General features: G+C 38.1%; 1 protein-coding gene, 1 long non-coding RNA gene and 1 pseudogene across 4 annotated transcripts in view; 1 reads left to right on the forward strand and 2 right to left on the reverse strand.

Moving 5' to 3' along the window:
- Positions 1-810: 810 nt before the first annotated feature.
- Positions 811-6,371, reverse strand: LOC123379184. The gene is made up of 3 exons (XR_006583344.1): positions 5,036-6,371; positions 4,515-4,595; positions 811-965 (listed from the first exon to the last, which is right to left on the reverse strand). It is a non-coding gene; the product is annotated as an uncharacterized LOC123379184 (long non-coding RNA).
- Positions 6,372-9,027: 2,656 nt separating this feature from the next.
- Positions 9,028-9,194, reverse strand: LOC111562010 (annotated as a pseudogene).
- A 4,319-nt stretch (positions 9,195-13,513) lies between these two features.
- Positions 13,514-20,822, forward strand: part of AGPS (alkylglycerone phosphate synthase) — a 144,145-nt gene continuing 136,836 nt past the window's right edge. The window contains exon 1 of one of the 3 annotated variants that reach the window (XM_045033989.1): positions 13,514-13,888. In XM_045033989.1, the coding sequence (XP_044889924.1) occupies positions 13,536-13,888 (353 nt within the window). In that variant the 5' untranslated portion in view covers positions 13,514-13,535. Of the gene's footprint in view, positions 13,889-17,083; positions 17,532-20,822 lie in introns of those variants that run through there. The other 2 variants (XM_023259484.2, XM_045033991.1) reach the window with 2 other exon arrangements.

A 20,822-nucleotide genomic window follows, 5' to 3' on the forward strand; every position in this document is an offset into this window, starting at 1 on the left:
GACCTGAGCCAAAGTCAAACGCTTAATGGACTGAGCCACCCAGGCACCCAGTTTTAGTATTTTTATGTATATCAAAACTAAAATAAACTGGGATTGTCCTTTCTCTTCTTTTTAGCGTTAATAGCCTTTTGCTAGTTTTAGGAAGCCTTGTTTATCTTCCAAGGGGTAAAATAGAATGAACACAACATGTTCTTAGGAATACTGATATTTTTACAGGACTATTAACTTTGAACAGTACTTTCATTTGCACTACTTCAACCGAATTTAACAATAGCCCAACAGGGAAACAAGATTAAGATCTCTACCCAAAAGGTAAGTACTGTGAATAAAGGTAAGGAAAAGAAGAGAGCACAAGCAGTACTCGTGGAGCTTCAATCCAGGTCTTCTGACTCAGAGTTTCAGCAGTTAAAAATAGACATCAGCCATTGCCACCCCTGATCCAATGTTTGCTTTCTACTCTATTTCACCAAAGCCAACTGCTGTACCTAACTAAATTATTTTAAGATTTAGAGATAAAGCAACCACCACCTAGAAACCATTAAAAAAGAAAAACAACATGGTCAATTATAATCACTTTTCCTTCTTTGTTTTGGGGAGTATGTGTGAGATTTTCCTCTCTCTTCCTCTAATATATACAATTGAAGAATGCTTTTCCTCTTTATATCCATTTTAAATTGCATCTCATTTCTTACTTATCTTTCTCTCATCTTTTTTTTTTTAATAAAATGAAAACCATCCTTCATGTTACTCAGGCAGCTCAGCCTCAAGGAGTCTTGTCTAGGTATCAGAGAAAATTACCTAAAATACTACTGACTTTACAATTAGGTTTTATTAAATGAAAAAAACAAGGAAAAGAGTTTTAATGGGTTGACAATAGTTTTGAAGTCATAAGATGAAGGAAAATTTGCATATATCCATTTCAATTCCTCTGTTAGTCTTTGGGGAGCTCTGTCCTTAGGCAGAACCTGGATAAGAGAACAGGACTGATCTTAGATGTAGGTATGTTCTACCTGACCTCTTAACACCCTCCTAGGTGTCTGTGTGCTTGTGGTATCTCTATTTCTGACCTATCAAAATTTGCTGTTAGGAAGAATCTGATATTAACCACTTATTCTCTGGTGAGATGTTACCTAGCTTATTCGAGGGTTCTCTTTCATGTTTGTTTAAAACAAGATTTGTTTCCTACGCTACCCTCATTGTCACCTCACACACACACACACACACACACACACACACACACACACACACACACAAATCATATAGAATAAACTTCTACCTATGGTTAAGGATAAGCCAGTCTGTGGGAGTTCTTCAAAAATAAACACATGAGAAAGGAATTGGACCTACTGCTATGATCAACAACACTGTTTTTCCCTGGGAAAAAGTGTCTGCTAAAGTGAACCTAAGAGGAAAACCCAAATAATTTGGCTGCATAAACATAGTTATGCATACAGTATAAATCAGAGAGGAGAGTCTTTTCATCCTAAACTATTTAATTCTCTGTTAAAGAATAAAAAATATTTCATGGGGGGGGGATGTAGTAAATACCTTATTCTTAGAGTGGTACCAAAAAACACCAAAAAAACAAAACAAACAACAACAGAAACCCCAAATCTCCTGTAAAGAGATACCAATGAATTACCCTGACGGGAAGAAAATATCTTCAATATACAACAATATAATTCCACATGTTCTAATAACATCAAGAGGACTCAAAAAGGAATCTGTACCTCAGAATTGTAGGATATTGTGAGAACCATTAGACTGGGAGGAGATAATGATTAACAGTGACTGTCAGATTCAGAATGAATAGTCATATGCATCAAACTCATTCCATTAAAAAGAGTTTATTATTCAAATGATTGTAAAAATGATTAAATCTCTTTTACCAATGAGTAAAATTATCATAAAACCTATTTCTTTCATGATAACTATTATGAAAGTGAGAAGATGTCACTCATCTGTCCATTTTTCTTCTACTATAGTTAAATAATCGTTCTTTGATTTGCACAGTTTATCAATTTTAGAGTTACTTTTGAGTATTAGTTTTTATTTTATTTTTTTTAGAGAAAGAGAGTGTGTGTGAGCAGGGAGAGGGGCAGAGGGAGAGAGAGAGAGAAACAGGGAGAGAGAATCTCAAGCAGGTTCCACCCTCAGTGCAGAGCCCAAGGCAGGGCTTGATCCCACAGTCCTGGGATCATGACCTGAGCCAAAATCAAAGTCGGATGCTCAACCAAATGAGCCACCCAGGAGCTCCTAGTTTGTTTGTTTTTAAAGATTTTTATTTTTTTAATGTTTATTTATTTTTGAGAGGGAGAGAGAGAGAGAGAGAGAGAGAGAGAGAGAGAGAGAGAATGAATCCCAAAGCAGGCTCTGCACTGTCAGTGCAGAGCCTGATGTGGGGCTTGAACTCACGAATAGCAAGATCATGACCTGAGCCAAAACCAAGAGTGGGACACTCAACCAACTGAGCCACTCAGGTGCCCCAAGACAAGGTAATTTTAATAATCCCATTTCAAAGCTTGGAAGCAGAAATTTACCTGTTGTCCTTATGGACTGGTTCTAAGAAAAATGTGCCTTAGCTGAAATATGTTTTTATTTTAAAGCAAGTTATGTAACCTATATTTTATGAATTCCTGTAAGGCAAAATGAAATTTTCACATATTTTATGGTGGCTTTATGTATTCATATCTGTAATTCTGGGTTTCTGAAATTTTTTCCTGCATTTTAAGATCATAGATTGGTTATAATAAACAAACTCCCTCAATGATAGAGTAGTCTTTAGAAAATCATGGATAGAACTTGGGATGCTGACTACAAATGTACTTGTAGCTAAGTAGCCAAAGGGCAAATCAGTGGGCACTTCTTCAGATACTGAAGGCTGATTTCCCTGACCTGTTAAAATCACCATCCAGAACTAGCATACAAAGTAGCTCATTCACTGAAATATCTTCACCTCCCTTAGGCTGATGCAGGGCCTAGATGTCTTCATGATTATTATTACATCTGGTGTCATGTTTTTCCAGCTGGTGCACTGTCTCCCTATAGGAGGGTTCTTGATGTTCACTCCTCTACCAGCCTCCTGCTTGCTCTCTGGAGGCTCACCCTATGACCCTATTCTACATAGGCAACCTCTTCTAACCTCAACTGTGATTAAATAGATGGACTTAAAAGCGGCTTACGAACCATATGGCTCGCTATAAAAATAAAGGGCCAGAACTGACTACAATTAAAGTTTCAGTTATGTGAGTTTCAACTCTACCCCATCCTCAACCACACATAAGCAATTACTTTTGATCCAGTAGCTTTGGCCATTTTCTTTCTTTTTCTTCCTATCCTTTTTCTTTTTTTTCTTTTTTTTAAGAAATAAGAAATGAATCACCATCTTCTGATATTTAAATCCCTTCAAAAGGAAAATGGGAAATTATCTAACATTTCAAAGGCACCATTATTTTGCACACCAGCTTAAAACAAGCTGGATCAGAGGATACATTTGAGGACTATATTCAGAGGGTCAGATAATGTCCTTAAAGAGTGTATTTTAAAGAGGTTGCCCTTTAGGGGCGCCTGGGTGGCTCAGTCGGTTGAGTGTCTGACTCTGATCTCAGGCTCAGCGATTGTCATGATCTCATGGTTGCTGAGTTTGAGCCCTGTGCTGACAGCAGGCAGAGCTTGCTTGGGATTCTCTCTCTCCCTTTCTGCCCCTCCCTTGCATGAGTGTGCTCTCTCTCACAATAAATAAAGAAAACATTTTATTTATTTATTTATTTTTAATTTTTTTTTTTCAACGTTTATTTATTTTTGGGACAGAGAGAGACAGAGCATGAACGGGGGAGGGGCAGAGAGAGAGGGAGACACAGAATCGGAAACAGGCTCCAGGCTCTGAGCCATCAGCCCAGAGCTTGACGTGGGGCTCGAACTCCCGGACCGCGAGATCATGACCTGGCTGAAGTCGGACGCTTAACCGACTGCGCCACCCAGGCGCCCCAATAAAGAAAACATTTTAAAAAGTCCTCCTTTAACAGAATTAGTTGGCCTCCAAACAACCATCCTCACATTTGTGCCTTGCAGTCTATTGGTGGTTCTACTGAGGGCTCTATTTTGAGGTGTGTTTCCTGACTTCATTTCTCTTAGGGGGATCTCTTGACATTAGCTTTGGTTATCTTCCCATGACTTTTTCTCATTTTACTGGACCTGAATACTTTGTGTCCAAACTTCTTTTTAACTCTGATTATATTGACTTAAGTTGAAAAACAAAAGAGAAAAGATGGTTTTAAAAGAAAGAAAAAAATACAAAGAGGGTTGTTAAAAAGTTAGGAACAAAAAATAAGAGCATGAAGAAGCTACCAAATATCTTTGTTTGAAAATACAGTCATTTAATACGTCAACATTTTAAAAAGCAGATTTCAAAAACAGATAGTGCTCTTTTAAAAGCATATTAGGGGTGCAGCGGAATCACCGCATGGGTAGTTAGAAGATCATTTTAAGTATTTGATTCAAAGTAGCTTCCATACCTCTTCAGGCTTCAAGGAGATGTGATTGCTGGTGTTGGGAGGTAGTGCCATGGTTCAGTAAGACTAGAGGGAAAACTTTAACTGTAAAAGCGTAAGGAAAGGATGACCATTAGAGGTGTGTACATCCCTAATACACTCACAGTAGCTTTCTTACAGAATAACCTAAGGCAGTGGGGGGTAAAGATGGCTTCCCCTTTCAGGAAAGAAAATAATGGGACAAGGTTGAGTAGAGAGTGAGAGCTGAGGGACACATATAGAGGGGTAACCAGGAAAATTATTTCCACTATAAGTTCTTCTGAATATGGAGTAGGGACTCCTAAAAAAGTATACAATCCTGAAGCAGCCAAAGGTAACTTAGCTGAGTTACAGGTGCCTGGAAACCACTGACTTTTGCCACAATAGCCTCAAACCTGGCTCTCTTTGGGGTTCTGGAGGAGTGTTAGTGCACTCAAAGACTTACTTCATTTCTTTATCCCCAAAGAATATATTTGAGCAATGAAAAAAAATAATTCCCACCATACCTGAATTACAACAGAAAAGACTTCCTTTGATAATGTCTCTTGCTCCTGGGTGCTTAACTGCTATTGTTCATACACACAAATGGGCTAATGAGAAAGGCTTAAGAAACCTGCAAGTATGAAAAGGTCAAATGCTAGAATTTGCAAATCAACAATTTCCGATTTCCAAGCTATGATCTCTGCAGCTTTAGAAAAAAAATACCTTGGGAACAATAGGCCCAGGACACCCTTACTACTGATCTAAATGCAATAACTGCATAAGCCTAAAATTAGGATTGAGCCTGAATTTACAAGGTAAATCAATAATTTAATTAATCAAATTAATGATTAACTAATAAATCACATTAGTCACAAAGTCACATTAAATTAATTTACCCCGGTTATAAGAATTAGGTTTCTTTTAAGTTTTATTTTTATTTATTTTTGAGAAAGATACAAAGAGCAAGTGGGGGAGGGGCAAAGGGAGAAGGAGACAGAATCCTAAGCAGGCTCCACACTATCAGCACAGAGCTGAATGTAAGGCTCAAACTCACATGAGATCATGACCTGAGCCCAAATCAAGAGTTGGACACTTAACTGACTGAGCCACCCAGGTGCCCCATAAGAAATAAGTTTCTGCTCACACATGAATCGGATGTCAAAATTTGATTTTAAAATGTAGGAATCACTTTCAAAATGTTATTGTATGAAATTTAAAAATATATATTTCATATGGAATGTATCAAAATATAAAATTAGGACTTAAATATTTTTGACAACTTTGTTTTACCAACAGTGGCACTGCATATTACTTTATGGCAATAGAACTACTTCTCACATCCAGTTGTCTAGGGCTTACCCAGCAAAGATTTTAGCAGACATCTATAGAAATACTGTACTTCAGAACAGCAGTTCTTAAGATGTGGTCTGGAAACCCTTCTGAGTCCCTGAAACACTTGCAGGGCCAAAACTATTTTCATAGTAAGACTAAGATGTTATTTGCCTTTTTCACTCTCACTCTCTCACAACGGTAGAGTTTTCCAATAATTACATGGCATAGGATATCTCAATGGATCAAATTCAGAAGCAGATAGGAAAATCCAGCTGTCTTCTATTAAGCTAGGTATTAAAGAAATTTGCAAAAATGTAAAGGAATGCCATTCTTCTCAGGTTTTTTTTCTGGGAAATACAGTTATTTTTAATAAAAGTATTTCATTTAGACTCATACATATTGGTTTATCATAAAATAATCAATATTTTAAATATTTTTTCAATTGTAATATCTAATATGGTATAAGTAGATAGGTAGGTAGATATAAATATAAACACAAGGGGCACCTGGGTAGCTCAGTTGGTTAAGTCTGACTTTGGCTCAGGTCATGATCTTACAGTTCATGAGTTCAAGCCTCACATCAGGCTCTGTGCTGACAGTCTGGAGCCTGCTTCGGATTCTGTGTCTCCCTCTCTCTGTCTGCCCCTTCCCTGCTTGTGCTTGCTTGCTCTCTCTCTCTCTCAAAAATAAATAAACATTTAAAAATATACATATAAACAAAAACTCTTGGGGGGATATCAATTTTAAAGATCATAAAAAATCCTAGATACTTTACTTAAAAACTTCAAATTTTAAAAGTTTACTGCTTTAGAGCATTAATTGATAACTATCAGATTTTAATTTTATATGTACCCAAGAAAATAATTATTTTATTCATTTACTTGTTTTGCCAATTAAAAAATTAAATCCAAGGTAGTTAATATATAGTATAATAATAATGGTTTCAGGAGTAGCATTTAGTGATTCATCACTTATATATAATACCCAGTGCTCATCCCAACAAGTGCCTTCCTTATTGCCTGTCACCCATTCAGCCAAAGAAAATAATTATTTTAAAGTGATTTTGACTTTGGTTTCCAAAATGTTTGCACACTTATTATTTTACAACAAATCTGAGAGGTAGGCAGGTTAAAAATTACTCCTACCTGTAATATGAAGAAATCAAGAAATAGAATTTTAGATTGCATAGTAAGATAAATAACTTCATTCACTCAGAGGAGTAAGAGAATTTAAAGTACTTTCAACTCTACCCTAATGATTTGGCTAGTTAAGTCAGTTTCTCCTTAACCTGTTTAATGAGATTGTGACATCCTGAAAAGTATTGCAACATACATGGAACCACTGGAAGCCTATTTCACATTAAATATTGTCACTTCCTGAGCTAAGTCAGTCTCCTTTAATGGAGCAGACAGCTAACCATAGCCCAATGCTTTCCTGTCATTCAGAAACATTGTTAACCTCTTTTGTAGTTCTTTAGGTCTTCATCATTTGCTGGTACATTTCTTACAACTGCCAACAGGTCTTCAGGTATACCCAGTAGGCTGACTTCCACTTGAGAATGAATTCCAAAGTAGTAGACTTTCCCATGCTAATCCCCTGCTCAAGAACTTATAATAGCTCTCACCAGATCAAGTGTTTATCTTCCGCTAAGTTTTCTTTTCTTTTTTTAAATTTTTTTTAATGTTTTATTTATTTTTGAGAGAGACAGAGTGTGAGCCAGGGGAGGGGCAGAGAGAGAGGGAGACACAGAATCCGAAGCAGGCTACAGGCTCTGAGCTGTCAGCACAGAGACCGACGTGGGGCTCAAACTTGTGAGCCATGAGATCACAACCTGAGCTGAAGTTGGATGGTCAACTGACTGAGCCACCCAGGTGCCCCTCTTCCACTAACTTTTCAATGCTCTGATGATTTGGTCTTATATTACCCATTCAACCTTATTTTTTCTTCCTCTCACACCTATTGTATTTTCTAGGAAGACTGTCATCCTTATACCAGCCTATCTTTCACTTCTATAATAACAATTAAAATTCACTATATTTTTGCTCATTAATCCTTTAATACCCCTGGGAAGTAGTCATTACCATTCCAGTTTTATTAGATGAGTAGCCAAGCCCAGAGATTTTAATATGACAAGCTCAAGACAACATATCTGCTCAATGATAGAGCCAATATTCAAATTCAAGTCTGTCTGGCAGTGAGGCTAGTGCTCTCAGCCATTATACCAAATATATTAGTAAGTCAATTAAACTTAAATAGGCTAAGTGACCCAATATTTTATACTCAGACTGCTTAAAAGAAATCACCTAAGCTGTTTACAGAAGACATATTTAAATATATATAGATACAGAAAGATTAAAAGTTAAAGGATAGGGGGGCACCTGGGTGGCTCAGTTCTTTAAGTGTCGGGCTTTTGGTTTCGGCTCAGGTCATGATCTCACAGTTTGTGGGTTCGAGCCCTGCATTGGTCTCCATGCTGACAGTGCGGGGCCTGCTTGGAATTCTCTCTTTCTGTCTTTCTGCCCCTCCTCCATTCATGCTCTCTCTCTCTCTCTCTCTCCCTCTCTCTCTTTCTCTCTCATGTACTCTGTCTCTCTCTCTCTCTCAAAATGAATAAACTTTAAAAAAAGTTAAAGGATAGGACCACAACACATGCTAATGTAACTAAAGTTAAGACAAAAATCATTATTAGAAACAAAAAGGGATACCTGATAATTATAAAAGGTTCAATTCATCAGGAAAATATAATTTTGACATGTCTAATATATAGTTTTAAAGTGCAGAAAGCAAAGATTAGCAGCAGTACAAGGATAATTAGATAAATCCATAATAATAGTGAAAGATTTTAACATACTTCAATAACTGATAAAAATAAGTAGACAAAATACCAGTTAGAATATCAAAGATTTGAACAATACAAATGATTAGGTCAAATTTGTATTTGGGAAACAAGTACCCCAAAACAAGAGCAAATACAAATCATTCTTTTCAAAGACAAATAAAAACTACTTGAAACAAAATAATAATGAAAATACTGTTATCAAAACATGAATAAAATTAATTACTTAGAGAAAATTTCATAGCCCTAAACACAAATATATCAGAAAACATACAAAAAAGGTGAAAAATCAAGGAGTAGGGCATTCATTTCAAGAAATTTAAAAAATAAAAGGTGGAGGATAGGAAACAAGAAGGAATATTTGCAGAAATTAATGAAAGAGAAAGCATACATACGATAGGATCAACAAAGTCAAAAGTTGGCCCCTTAAAAAAGTATTGGGAAAAATTTTCAATTAGCAATAATCACACCATGGATAAACTTCATTGGCTACAATGCTGCTACCGTGTAAAGTTGGTCCTTTAAAAAGGTAATAAAACTGATAACTGTCTGGCAAACTGATAAAAAAAAAAGAGTAGAATAACTAATGTTGGGAATGAAAAGTGGGACATTACTAAAGATCTTACAGCCATTAAAATGGTAATAGGACATTCTATAAAAACTTTGTGTCAATACCTTTGAAAAAGTAAATGAAGCAGATAATTTTCTACAAAAACACTGTCAAAAACTGAAACAAGTAGAACCAGAAAATATGAATAACATTAAATATTTAATCTATAAATAAAAACCTTCCCATAAAGAAAACTCTAGGTTCAGACCATTTCTTTGGTGAATTCTAATGAACATTTAAGAAAAATAATGACCAATTTTACACAAACTCTTCCTGAGACTTATAAAACAAAGGAGCCTGGTTTCACGAGGCCAGCAAAAGCTGACCTGTTCCTATTAGAAGAATAATAGACCAACCTTACTGTATACAAAATTTCAACAAAATTGTATTCAGTATTCAGTAATATATAAAAAGGGCTATACTTCATGACGAGATTGGACTTATGCTAGCACTGCAAGGTTGGTTGACAGTGGAAACCTATTCATGTAATTTACTATACTAACAGAATAAAAGAGAAAAATCATTTGATCATCTCAACAGATGCAGAAAAAACGTCTGACAAAACTCAATATCCATCCATGATAAAAACTCGCAACAAACTAGGATTTGAAAAGGAATTCCTTAATCTGCTAAAAGGTTAAAAAGAAAAAAAAGAAAAACCAGCAACCCACTTTGAACAATAGTGAAATGTTGAGAGATTTTCCTTTGAAATGAGGAACAAGATAAGGATGCTACTTTCACAACTTCTATTCAACATTGTACTTGAGGTCCTAATCAGCTGGTGTAAGGCAAGACAAAGAAATATAAGGTATGAGGATTGGAAATAAATTAACTATTGTCATTAACAAATGATATAATCTTATGCAGAAGATCTAAAAGAATATATGATAGTTAAGACAGTGTGATACTAGCATAAGATAAATACATCAATGGAATAAAATACAGAGCCCAGAAACAGACTGTTATATGGACATCTGACTTATGACAAAGATGGTTAATGTAGAACACTTTTCAACAAGTGGTGCTAAACCAGTTGGCTACTCACATGGAGTATGAAACCTGATCTCTACCTCATAAATAAAAATCAATTCCAGGTAAACTATAGGCGTAAATGTGAAAGGAAAAATAATAAGGCTTCTAAAAGGCAACTTAGGAGATGTATCTTCATTACACATTCACAAACGATGATATCCAAATGGTCAACAAACATATAGAAAACACCCTTGATCTCATTAGTAATCAGGAAGATGTAAATCAGAACCACAATTAAGATAATACTATATAATAGCTAAAACTATACTGACAAGAGTATATAGTAGAAAATGGCAATTCTCATATGCCGCTGTGGTAGATTTTGTACAATCTCTTTGGAATACAGTTGTCATTTCATTATCTATTAAACAAATGTATACTTGGTGACCTAGTAATACTACTCTTAAATGGATACTTAACAGAAATTCATCTACATGTCCACCTAGAGACATATGCAAAAGTGTTCATAGCAACCTTATTCATAATAGTCCCAAACTGGAAACATCTTGAATGTCATTAATTATAAACTCTGGTATATATATTTAAAGGAATACTATGTGGCAAAGAAAATGAATGCACTACAACTACACACAATGTGGATGAATATTACAAACAGAATGTTGAGTGAAAGAAACCAGACAGAAGAGAACATACTGTAAGATGATACAAATTCAAAAAACAAGTAAGGGATGTATGCTTAATTGTTAGAACCATAAGAAAAACAAGGAAATGTATATTATAAAATTCAGGATGGTGCTTACCTCTGACAGGTAGGGAGGGTAAAGAGATTGAGAGAGGGCATAGCAGGGATTTCCAGGATACTGGAAAAGTCCTGTTTCTTGAACTAGATGGAAGTTACATGGGTGATCAATCTGTGATAATTTATGCTTTGGTTCACTTGCCTGTTATATTTTATAATAAAAATGTATAAAAATGCAAGTATTCCTTAATTTGGGGATAACTTAGCAGCTCTGTAGGGAAGTAATGGGAATCAGTGCAGTAAAGAAATACGGCGCATGTTTCAGATGCTAATCTGTCCTATTTAGACTTTTTTTCTTCCTCATATTGGAAGAGATGTCATAAATGCAAATATAAGTCATTCCATTTAAAATTCCTCATGTTCTTGGGTTCACCATGCTCATGTGGTCTGCTCTCCATTGGGATCCATGTTATTAAGGACTAAGTCAGGACTCAGAAGGAACAGGTGTGTTGAGATGGCCCTCCTGAATGTTATACTCACTGAAGTTTTGCTTTATGTGGGAATCACAAACATCTCAATGGACCACACTTCATGTGAAGCATTCCTTCCTTAAAATAAATTTCAAGACACTCTGCTTGGCCTTTGCTCTTGTAAGGAGAGGGGGTGGGGGTGGGGGTAGGAAATACTTCACCAAGGTCACCCACATCACACTTATTTCATCCAACAGTATAATATAGTGCCCCCCCCCCACATATATCCCAACTCCTAATCAGCCTGGTTATGCCATGTAGATGAGGCATTGACTTACATACTTTCCATCTCATAGCACATAGTAATGAATTAGGTACATAATAGGCTCTTAACAAACGCTGTTACTGCCTGTATTTCATTACTGTATACATATTTGAAAAAAAATCAGTTTTTCCACTGGTATATAATTTTGATTTACATCAACCTTTTCATCACCCAGGAGAAAAGGCTTTTTGTTATTCTGTTGATATGTGCAAAATTTATAATTGCCTCCTGAGAGTTGGTGAGAAGCATATTCATATTTTAATTTGGACAACACTGAAGAAGTCAGTTAACTATTCACTAGTGTTAGGCTAAGCTCTCTGGGAGTCCAGCAAAAATTAATAGACCAGTCTCATTCTAAAACAATTCTGAGAAAGTTGTTGCTTATAATAGCATTTTGGCAAGAAAAATATGAATTTTGCGATTGCAAGCAAATGTGCTAGTTGGTATTTCAATGCTGTTCTAGTAACATCTAAAAAAGGTGTAAGAAGCTTGAGGATTAAAGTGGCTAAACTCTCAGACTTCAGGAGGCTTTCTCTTTCAGGCACTCAGCAATTTACTCCTTTCTGTTTTCTTAGCTCCTAATCCAATCTGAAATAGCCAATGGAGAAAAGTAGCAGCTACACAAGAGTGGGGCTCAGTGATTCTAGAGCTAGACTGGATTTTAATGCTGAACTATCTCTTAAGATCTGGAAAGCTGGCATTCAAATCAAGTCCTTCTCATTGTTGCCTGAATTTTTCAGAACTATTAAATAGTTCTTTTGTATTAGTCCAATTAACTCCTGGAATGTCTTTCATAGAGTCTGTGTTATAAAGGTGATTATTTGGAAAGGTGACTTTATTGGGCTTGGAAAGCTTATGACAACCCTTTTTCTTACCGTTCCCAAGACTCAGTTTTGAATTGCACATTACGCAATAAGGTATTTCATTTCTATGGTTAGGTCTTTAAGGTGCCTTATAAAAAGTCTACCTAATCCACTGGCTGAAGATGGTTGTGGAGCACTGCCTTTTGAGATCCTCCTATTTTCACCAAGTGCCATTCTCCATAAAGTTAATTTGTAGACAAGCGAGAAGTTCTAAGAACAACTGTTAGGTAATTCTATCTGTAGCAATAAAAAACTTTGCCTCCAATATGGTAAATAAGGGAGTAGCATTCAGTAATGAAAGAGAATCTCCGTTGCAACTCAGCTTTACGCCCTCAGGCAAGTTCATGTCTCTGAGCCTCAGTTTTTTCAACTGTAAAATGGAAATTACATGAGAATCTCCAGGCGCGAAGTAGGCGATGAGAAAATGATAGCTATTTTCTCAAATGGTTACAGACAACGAGTCAGTTTCAAGTTACTTTAGTGACGCTGCTGGGAGGGGAACATAGGGGAGCAGCAGGAGCTCCTTCAGGAAAAGGATGGCCCTACTTAAGTTGTCAGGTCCAGCAGCACCCTGGTCCTAGGCGTCTGCCCCAGAAACCTACTCCAGAGGCCAAGGGGACACCCAACGACACCACCCAGGGTATTTGGACACCTCGCGGACACTTGTGGTTGGGATTCTGGTCCAGCCCAGCTAAGTCTGAGCCAATCCGGGTGCAGCTCAAACTCACCTGCTTGGCAGGTGCTCGCCGTCCGAGGCGTGACCGCGGAGGGCGGGCGGATGTGGTGGGCGGGAGCAGAGAATGTGAAGCTCCCGGCGCATGGCACCCGCCGCCCAGTCGCCGCGGTGGCTGCCGGGATGCGCCGCAGCGAATGGTCGCGCCGGGCCGCCGCTCTAACTGACCTTTCACCCGCGCCCAGCGGTCCCGGGCGGCGGCACAAGGCGGAAGCCATGGCGGAGGCGGCGGCTGCAGCGGGCGGGACGGGCGTGGGCACAGGCTGCTGTTCTGCAGCGGACCGGGACCGAGACCCGGACCCGGATCGAGACCGTGCCGGGCGGAGGCTCCGGGTTCTCTCCGGTCATCTGCTGGGCCGGCCCCAGGAGGCTGTGAGTACCAATGAGTGCAAAGCGCGGAGAGCCGCGTCGGCGGCCACGGCGGCTCCCACTGCCACTCCCGCCGCGCAGGAGTCGGGCACCATCCCCAAGAAACGGTGAGTAGCGGCTCTGTGGCGCTGGTTGGCGGCGGGGGACCAGGCCAGGCCTGTGCTGCGGGAGGACATGGGCAAGGTGGAAAGGGAAGTGACACGGGTGGGAGGAAGGCACCCTGTTCGCTGAAAGTGAAGACCCATCTCTGGAGGGAGTGGACGAGACCCTGGACCCTGGCAGGAAGGGGGAGGGATGGATTGGTGGGTTTTGGTCACTATTTGAGAGTAACAAATATGAAGAACTCTCCCTGGGGAAGGCTTTAAGGGGACCATTTTTCTTGGATTCTTATTGAATGCAAGGAATTCATTATCTTGAATTAATACTTGGGAGATAAGGTCTTCCATTGGATAGAAAGGATTCTATTATGATCTTCCAAGAAGATTTGAGTTTGTACTAGATGATGAATCTCTTCTAATTTACGCAAGTCTCGATGCGGTGCGGGGAGAAGTGATGGTTTTTAGAAGAAGGTGCTGACCGGTTTGCTAGGGGTAGGTTTCCACTTGCTCAGGGGCATGGTCTTTGAGTTTGAGGGAGGAAAGGGATGGGCAAGAAGCAAAAGACTTGACACTAGTTAATGATTCTGTTTGCTCAGGGGCATGGTCTTTGACTTTGAGGGGGGAAAGGGATGGGTAAGAAACAAAAAACTTGACACTAGTTACTGATTTAGGCGGTGGTGCTAGCTACTGAGCTCTGGTGTAACCAGAAGCTGAAAGACCCTTGCCTGTGGATGAGGATGTTTTTAGGAGATCTTGACTTCCTGTTTTTTGGAGAAATCTTAAGTGCTGATGGAAGCTACTAGGAAAAACTTTCCTGAGATGTGGCTTTGTCAGGTGGATGAACTTCGAGAGTGAAAAAAAATGTTGCTAATGTTTAATGTGTTCTGTCAATGTGCCAGAAACCATGTTAAGTCAGTTATTTCTTTTACTCCTTTCCAAAGTCTGAGGTAGGTGCAGTTATCTACAGATGAAGAAATAAAACAGATTTAGAAGCCTGCTGCAGATGTACAGGTTAGAATTCCAAAGCACATCATATTAACTTTAGGGCTAAGTTCTTAACCTTCACTATTTATGGTGAATTCATTCACTAATTCCACATTCATGAGCCCTTCCTCTGCTACATGCAAAATACAGTATTTATTTAAGGAACTAATAGCCTGTGATAAGATATTTAGCTGATAACCATAGCAAATGGTCAGTTAACCCAGTTTTAGGTATGTATTTGTAAAGGGGAGGGGGCTTCCCAGAGTAAGAATTGAGTAAATCTTGAAGTTTGGGTTAGAAGTAACCTGCCAAAGGAGAAAAGTGTTCTTGGGAGAAAAATAGTGTGTTCACAGGTAAAGCAGTGAAAGACAGATTAGAAAACTGTTGGGAGTTCAGTATGGTAGGACGGGGTGAGAATGATAGAGGAAGAGGGCTGGTGGCCAGTCTTGTTTGCAGGATTTTATGTGGGGAAAACTTGAATGCATTTACCTTTTAGAAAGGTCACATTGGGGGCTGAATTGAAGAAGGTTAAGCAGTTTAGCATGTAATATCTGGAAAGGAAGACCTGAGTTTGAATTTCCACTGCATAATTCCAGTTGCATGACATTGGACAAATCACTTCACCTTTCTTAGAGCATCAGTCCTTTGTGAAAATGAGGACAGTAATTCCTGTTTTGCACTATTGCTGTGAGAATTAAAAAATACAGAGTTAAGTGAGCAAGTGCTTAGTGCACTGTCGGTTATATAACCCTTCACCAAATGAAATGGTAGATGCAATTTTCATGGAGTCCAAAGACAAGGAGACAAATTAGGAGACTATTATTCTGATGAGAATTACTGTGATTCTGAACTAAGGCATAATATTGGGAGTAGGCAAGCCTGTTAAAAAAATTTTAGGACGTAAGTTTTTTATAACTTGGTTACTGAATAGTGGGGGAAGGGAGGAATCAAGGATCCCATCTTGGCATCAGGCTTCACTTGATGTTGTATTAGCCGTCATTGGGTTTAAAACTTTTTTCTTCCTAAATGGCTTCATGTAACAATGGCTTCCTTTGTATGTTTCTGTACATTGATATGATGTTCACATTCTTAGAACTAAGTAGGTAGGTCAGGTGTTCCTCATAGTTGGATTTAGGGGCCTTGGTCTGCAGCAGTCAGAGAAAAATAGTAGTGTTTATAAGGCACACTGGCCTAATAAAGGTGACTGGTCTGTGACTACTCCTTAGAAGACACACCAGTAACCTCTTGTTGGCATAGGTTTGGTTCAGACTTAGGTGTGGCTAGTGGTAAAATCTAGTCCTGTATAACTGTCTTGAAGTTTGACTCAATATATGAGGGAACATAAAAACTTTCATTAAATGGAACATCAAAAGCTCCCTCGAAGAGTGATCTACTTAATGTATTGTTAATGGGGAACCAAGGTCTCCCTTCTACTCCCTCCTGCTTAGGTGGGCCTCAGTTTGCCAGCAGCAAAGCTGAGTCTAAAGGGAAGATAAATGGAGCAAAGAGCCAGCATGTAAATCTAATAAAGTGTGAGTGTGACTGTATTGTCACTTATTTTGGAAGCATTTGGTGATATATGTTATTTGTGTAACTCCTTCTCTCTGATTACCTTAGATGATGTCCTTGGTTGTAATTCTTCTATCTTATGACTGGTTGCCATCATGGAATTGGATGAGTGACTTCTTGAAACTTCATGTTTTCATTTCCTTTACAGGATACTCATGCATATGTTAATTTATTTAATGTTTATATAGTACTTGCTTTATGACAAGTATTGTCCCAGACACTGAAAGTAGAGAGATGAATAATAATCCTTGGCCTCAAAGAATTCACCGTAGTAAGGGAGATACACATTCTAGTACATTTTGAATAGAGCTACTATAAATACAGGTACAGATATAGCACAAAGGAAAGAAAGAGCAACTATCCATGGGGTCAGGGGAAGCTTTCTGGAGATGGTTTTAAAATACGGTTGAGAGTATAGCAGGTTGATTGGATGGTGAAGAGAATTCCAAGCAAAAGGAATAGCATATGGCAAAGCAAGGGGCATGAAAGTGCGTATTGTATTTAGGTAACCAAACAATTCATATCGTAGAGGTGGGAGTGAAGTAAACAGAGGAAGGCGCTGGCAGGTCATGGAAGCCTTTGGCCTGTAGGTCATCAGTCAGTTAATTCATTCACGTATTCACTCATGTGTGAATATTTCAGTGCTTACTGTGCAACATAGCAGTGAACAAAAACTCTGCCCGTATGGACTTATATTTTAGTTGGAGCAGGGATAGCAAAACAAACAAGTAATATGGTATGTCAGATGGTGATAAATGTAATGAAGAAAAATGAAGCAGCGAAGGGGGTTTAGGTAATGGCAAACCCTTGAGGCAGTTAAGCTGGGAAGAGATTCAACTAGATTGGGTTTGGGTTTGCATCCAGCTGCAGTATTAAGAATGGATTGAAGAAAGATAAGGATGTACATAGGAAGACCAGTTAGGGAGCCGTTGTAGCAGTACAGATGAGAAATAATGAAGTATTAAACTGAGATGGTGGCCGTGAGAATAGAGAAGGGAGGATGGATCTGAGTTTTGGAAATTAGTGCATCAGGGGATACTTAACATTATGTGACTATATGCCAGGGGAATTTGGAGACCATGAAGATCGAAAAAGGATGGTAAGAGTCCTGACAAATGTGGATATTTAAGATCGCAACCTGTTGTACTTGTCACATTAGTCTCCTGCGAGTTGGTTCTGATTGCTTCTATCTGGGAACATATATGCTTATTATTTGAAATTACTGAGCAGAGTTTTGAGAGTGATGGTTTACTTTTGGACCTTCTGTTTTTAAGTGCACGCTACTCCATGAACAAATTCTTTTTGGTCTTGTTACTGGATGCAGTTTTAGATTCTTAAAAATCATTGTAAATACCAATTAAGTGTGTGACATTTTTATGCCTTGGTTTTGGATTTTTTTCAGTTTTTAAAAAAGCTATTGTAATGCTACGAAAAAGAGAAGAAAAAATCCCTTGTGACATCCGTTTGTCCTCACTGTTAACGGTTTTCCCAGTTGTGGTTTGGGTTAGTCAGAACTGTTGGCAATTTTTACAGAGGTTAAAAATTCTTCTGTTCAGATCAAGAGAAGATCTGATTAAGAATGCTACTAATTGTTTTATTTACTTATACTGCCATTTATAAACACAGTTCTTTAAAAAATAATGTTATTATTTAACATCTACCAGAAGCCTTGGTAGGTGCTTTCCAGAAGGAAAAAGGCTGAGTTAACCTCTTCTAAATGTTTCCTAAGAACATTTTGTCATGCCAGGTTTCAGCCTTTTGTGATTAAAGAGATCATGATCAAATACAGTGTCATATAGTTAAGGCATTAGTTTATATTGTACTTAATGAATTATAAAATATTGATTCTATCAAAATGCAATTCATAATTTAAGAAAATGTAATGCATGGTTTAAAAAGCAGACCAACCTATTTCCTTCTGTGAGTGAATTTTGCTGTTTGATTTGTAGGAGAAAACAATGTTGAGAATAAAAGAGAAACTTCTCTTAGGCGGCAAGTATAATTTTGGGATAGACCACATTTTCGGCAAATAGATTTCTTTATGTCAGGAAGTTACTTAGTATAAAGCCACCTACCCCAGTCACTTAATAAAAATATCTAGAAATAAAATAAGTGATCTATTTTTAGGCTGCAGAGAAATGGAGTGCTCTTGTAGTCAGAGGAGATATTTTACGGAACACTTTAAAAGCAAGTGCTAAGCAAATATTACTCCTGTCAATTTTGTTTTCTTATTATTTTTTTTAAACATTTTTTTTTTTTTACGTTTATTTATTTTTGAGACAGAGAGAGACAGAGCATGAACGGGGGAGGGGCAGAGAGAGAAGGAGACACAGAATTGGAAGCAGACTCCAGGCTCCGAGCCATCAGCCCAGAGCCCGAAGTGGGGCTCGAACTCACGGACCGCGAGATTGTGACCTGAGCTGAAGTCGGACGCTCAACCGACTGAGCCACCCAGGCACCCCGTTTTCTTACTATTAAGAAGAGAATTTCTGTTGTTGGACAGATTAGTATGTTAATTCAACTCTAACCCAAAACAGTATCCTGAGTAGAGTTTATTCTTTTGACATAAAGTACTAATCACACTAGCCTCATTAGTACTCTCTTTATTTGTTGGGCTTTAGGAGTCATATTTAATTATGTCACTGTCTCACATCCAAATTCAGAATCTGTTGAGAAGACACAGAATATAGATAGATGGAGGTAAAAATGTCAGCTTTATTACAAATAAAGCTGGCTGAAGAATGTGGCTTACATTTGAAGTACCTAATAATTACCCTGAATTGGATAGACTCAGTGACAGGTAGTGCTGAACCACAGAAGGCCTCCCCTGGGAGGGCAGAGCCAGCTCCAGTAAGCCTTATGCATGGCCCTGATAGAGACTGGAGTATAACCACTCTATAGATGGATTCTAAGGAGAGAGAAAAGGCTGATTCCAGATACTTGGTGCCTGTTCTCAGAAGTTACTAATGAGGTAAATCACTCCTCCCATGGGAAGGGATGACTGTGTGACGGTTGGGGAGAGGTGGCCAGGATAATTACTCTTCTGAAGTCCCTCCAGATTGGAAACTGGATGTCAGAGAATGGAGGTATTGCTGGTATATTTTTGGAGAAATTAAGGGAAAGGGCTGAAAACTTTGTAGTAGGTAAAAAGTCTTCTACCTCTATCATTTGCATGTCTCATCCCCATTGTCTAACGTCCTCCAGGAGAGCAAATCAGGCTTTCTAGGCCCCTTATTTCCTTGATATCTACTATGTACTCTAGCTACACCCCGGAATTATTGCTATTCCTGGGACATGCCCTTCCTTTCCCCTCTTCTTTCTTTGATATGTTTGGAAAGTATAGTGTACATGGCACTGATAGTCCTGGGATAATTTGGGGTGGTACATGATTACAATCTCACTTGGATAGTTATAAGTGTTTGTATACATACTCACTTTTTCAAAACTTTATTGAACTATTATATAATTTATTAAGAAAGTAAATGTGAAAATCATAAGTTTTCAGCTTACTTTCCACAAAGTGAACACATCCATCTTATCAGTATTTGGATTAAGAAACCACATTACCAGTCCCCAAAATACTTCTTCACGTGCCTTTCCAATGCCTCCTCCCACCAGGATAACCACTCCCTTGACTGAAGTTTATATATTTGCTTGTTTTGAGCTTCATAGTAATGGGATCATGCAGTGTGTATTCTTTTGTGTATGTCTTCTTTCCCTCATCGTCATATTTGTAATACTCATCCATGTTATGTGTAGTTGTATTTTTTTCATCCTTCTTGCAGAATAGTATTTCATTGGGTGGATATATACCACAATTTATCCATTCTGTTAAGGATGAACATTTAGGTGGTTGCTAGTTTTAGGTCTGAACAGTTATTTATTGATTTTAATATGGAGTGCATATCTAACTAGTGTTTTTATAGATATTGCTGTACAGAAATAGGCTAAAATAATTAAAATAGCATTTAGTATATAATATGTTCAATTTTCTTAAGTATTTCCCTTGTCTGAGGTAATAAAATGCTTCTAGGTACTAAATCATTCATGTGAACATTAAATTGACTTTTTAAATACCATGACGTGTAAGTCTTTGCAGTGTTCAAATATTATTTATGAACTTACAAGATTTCAGCTTAGGGGCACCTGGGTGGCTCAGTCGGTAAGGCGTCCAGTTCTTGATTTCAGCTCAGGTCATGATCTCATGGTTCCTGAGTTTGAGTCCTGTGTCAGGCCCTGTGCTGATCGTGCAGAGCCTTCTTGGGATTCTCTCTCTGCCCCTCCCCTGCTTGTGTTCTCTCTTTTTCTCTTAAAATAAATAAATAAACTTAAAAAAAAAAAAGATTTCAGCTTAAAATCACAAGTCTAAATCTGTAACTTAGTTACACAT

This window comes from Felis catus, chromosome C1 (genome assembly GCF_018350175.1).
Source record: "Felis catus isolate Fca126 chromosome C1, F.catus_Fca126_mat1.0, whole genome shotgun sequence".
Classification (NCBI taxonomy): domain Eukaryota; kingdom Metazoa; phylum Chordata; class Mammalia; order Carnivora; family Felidae; genus Felis; species Felis catus.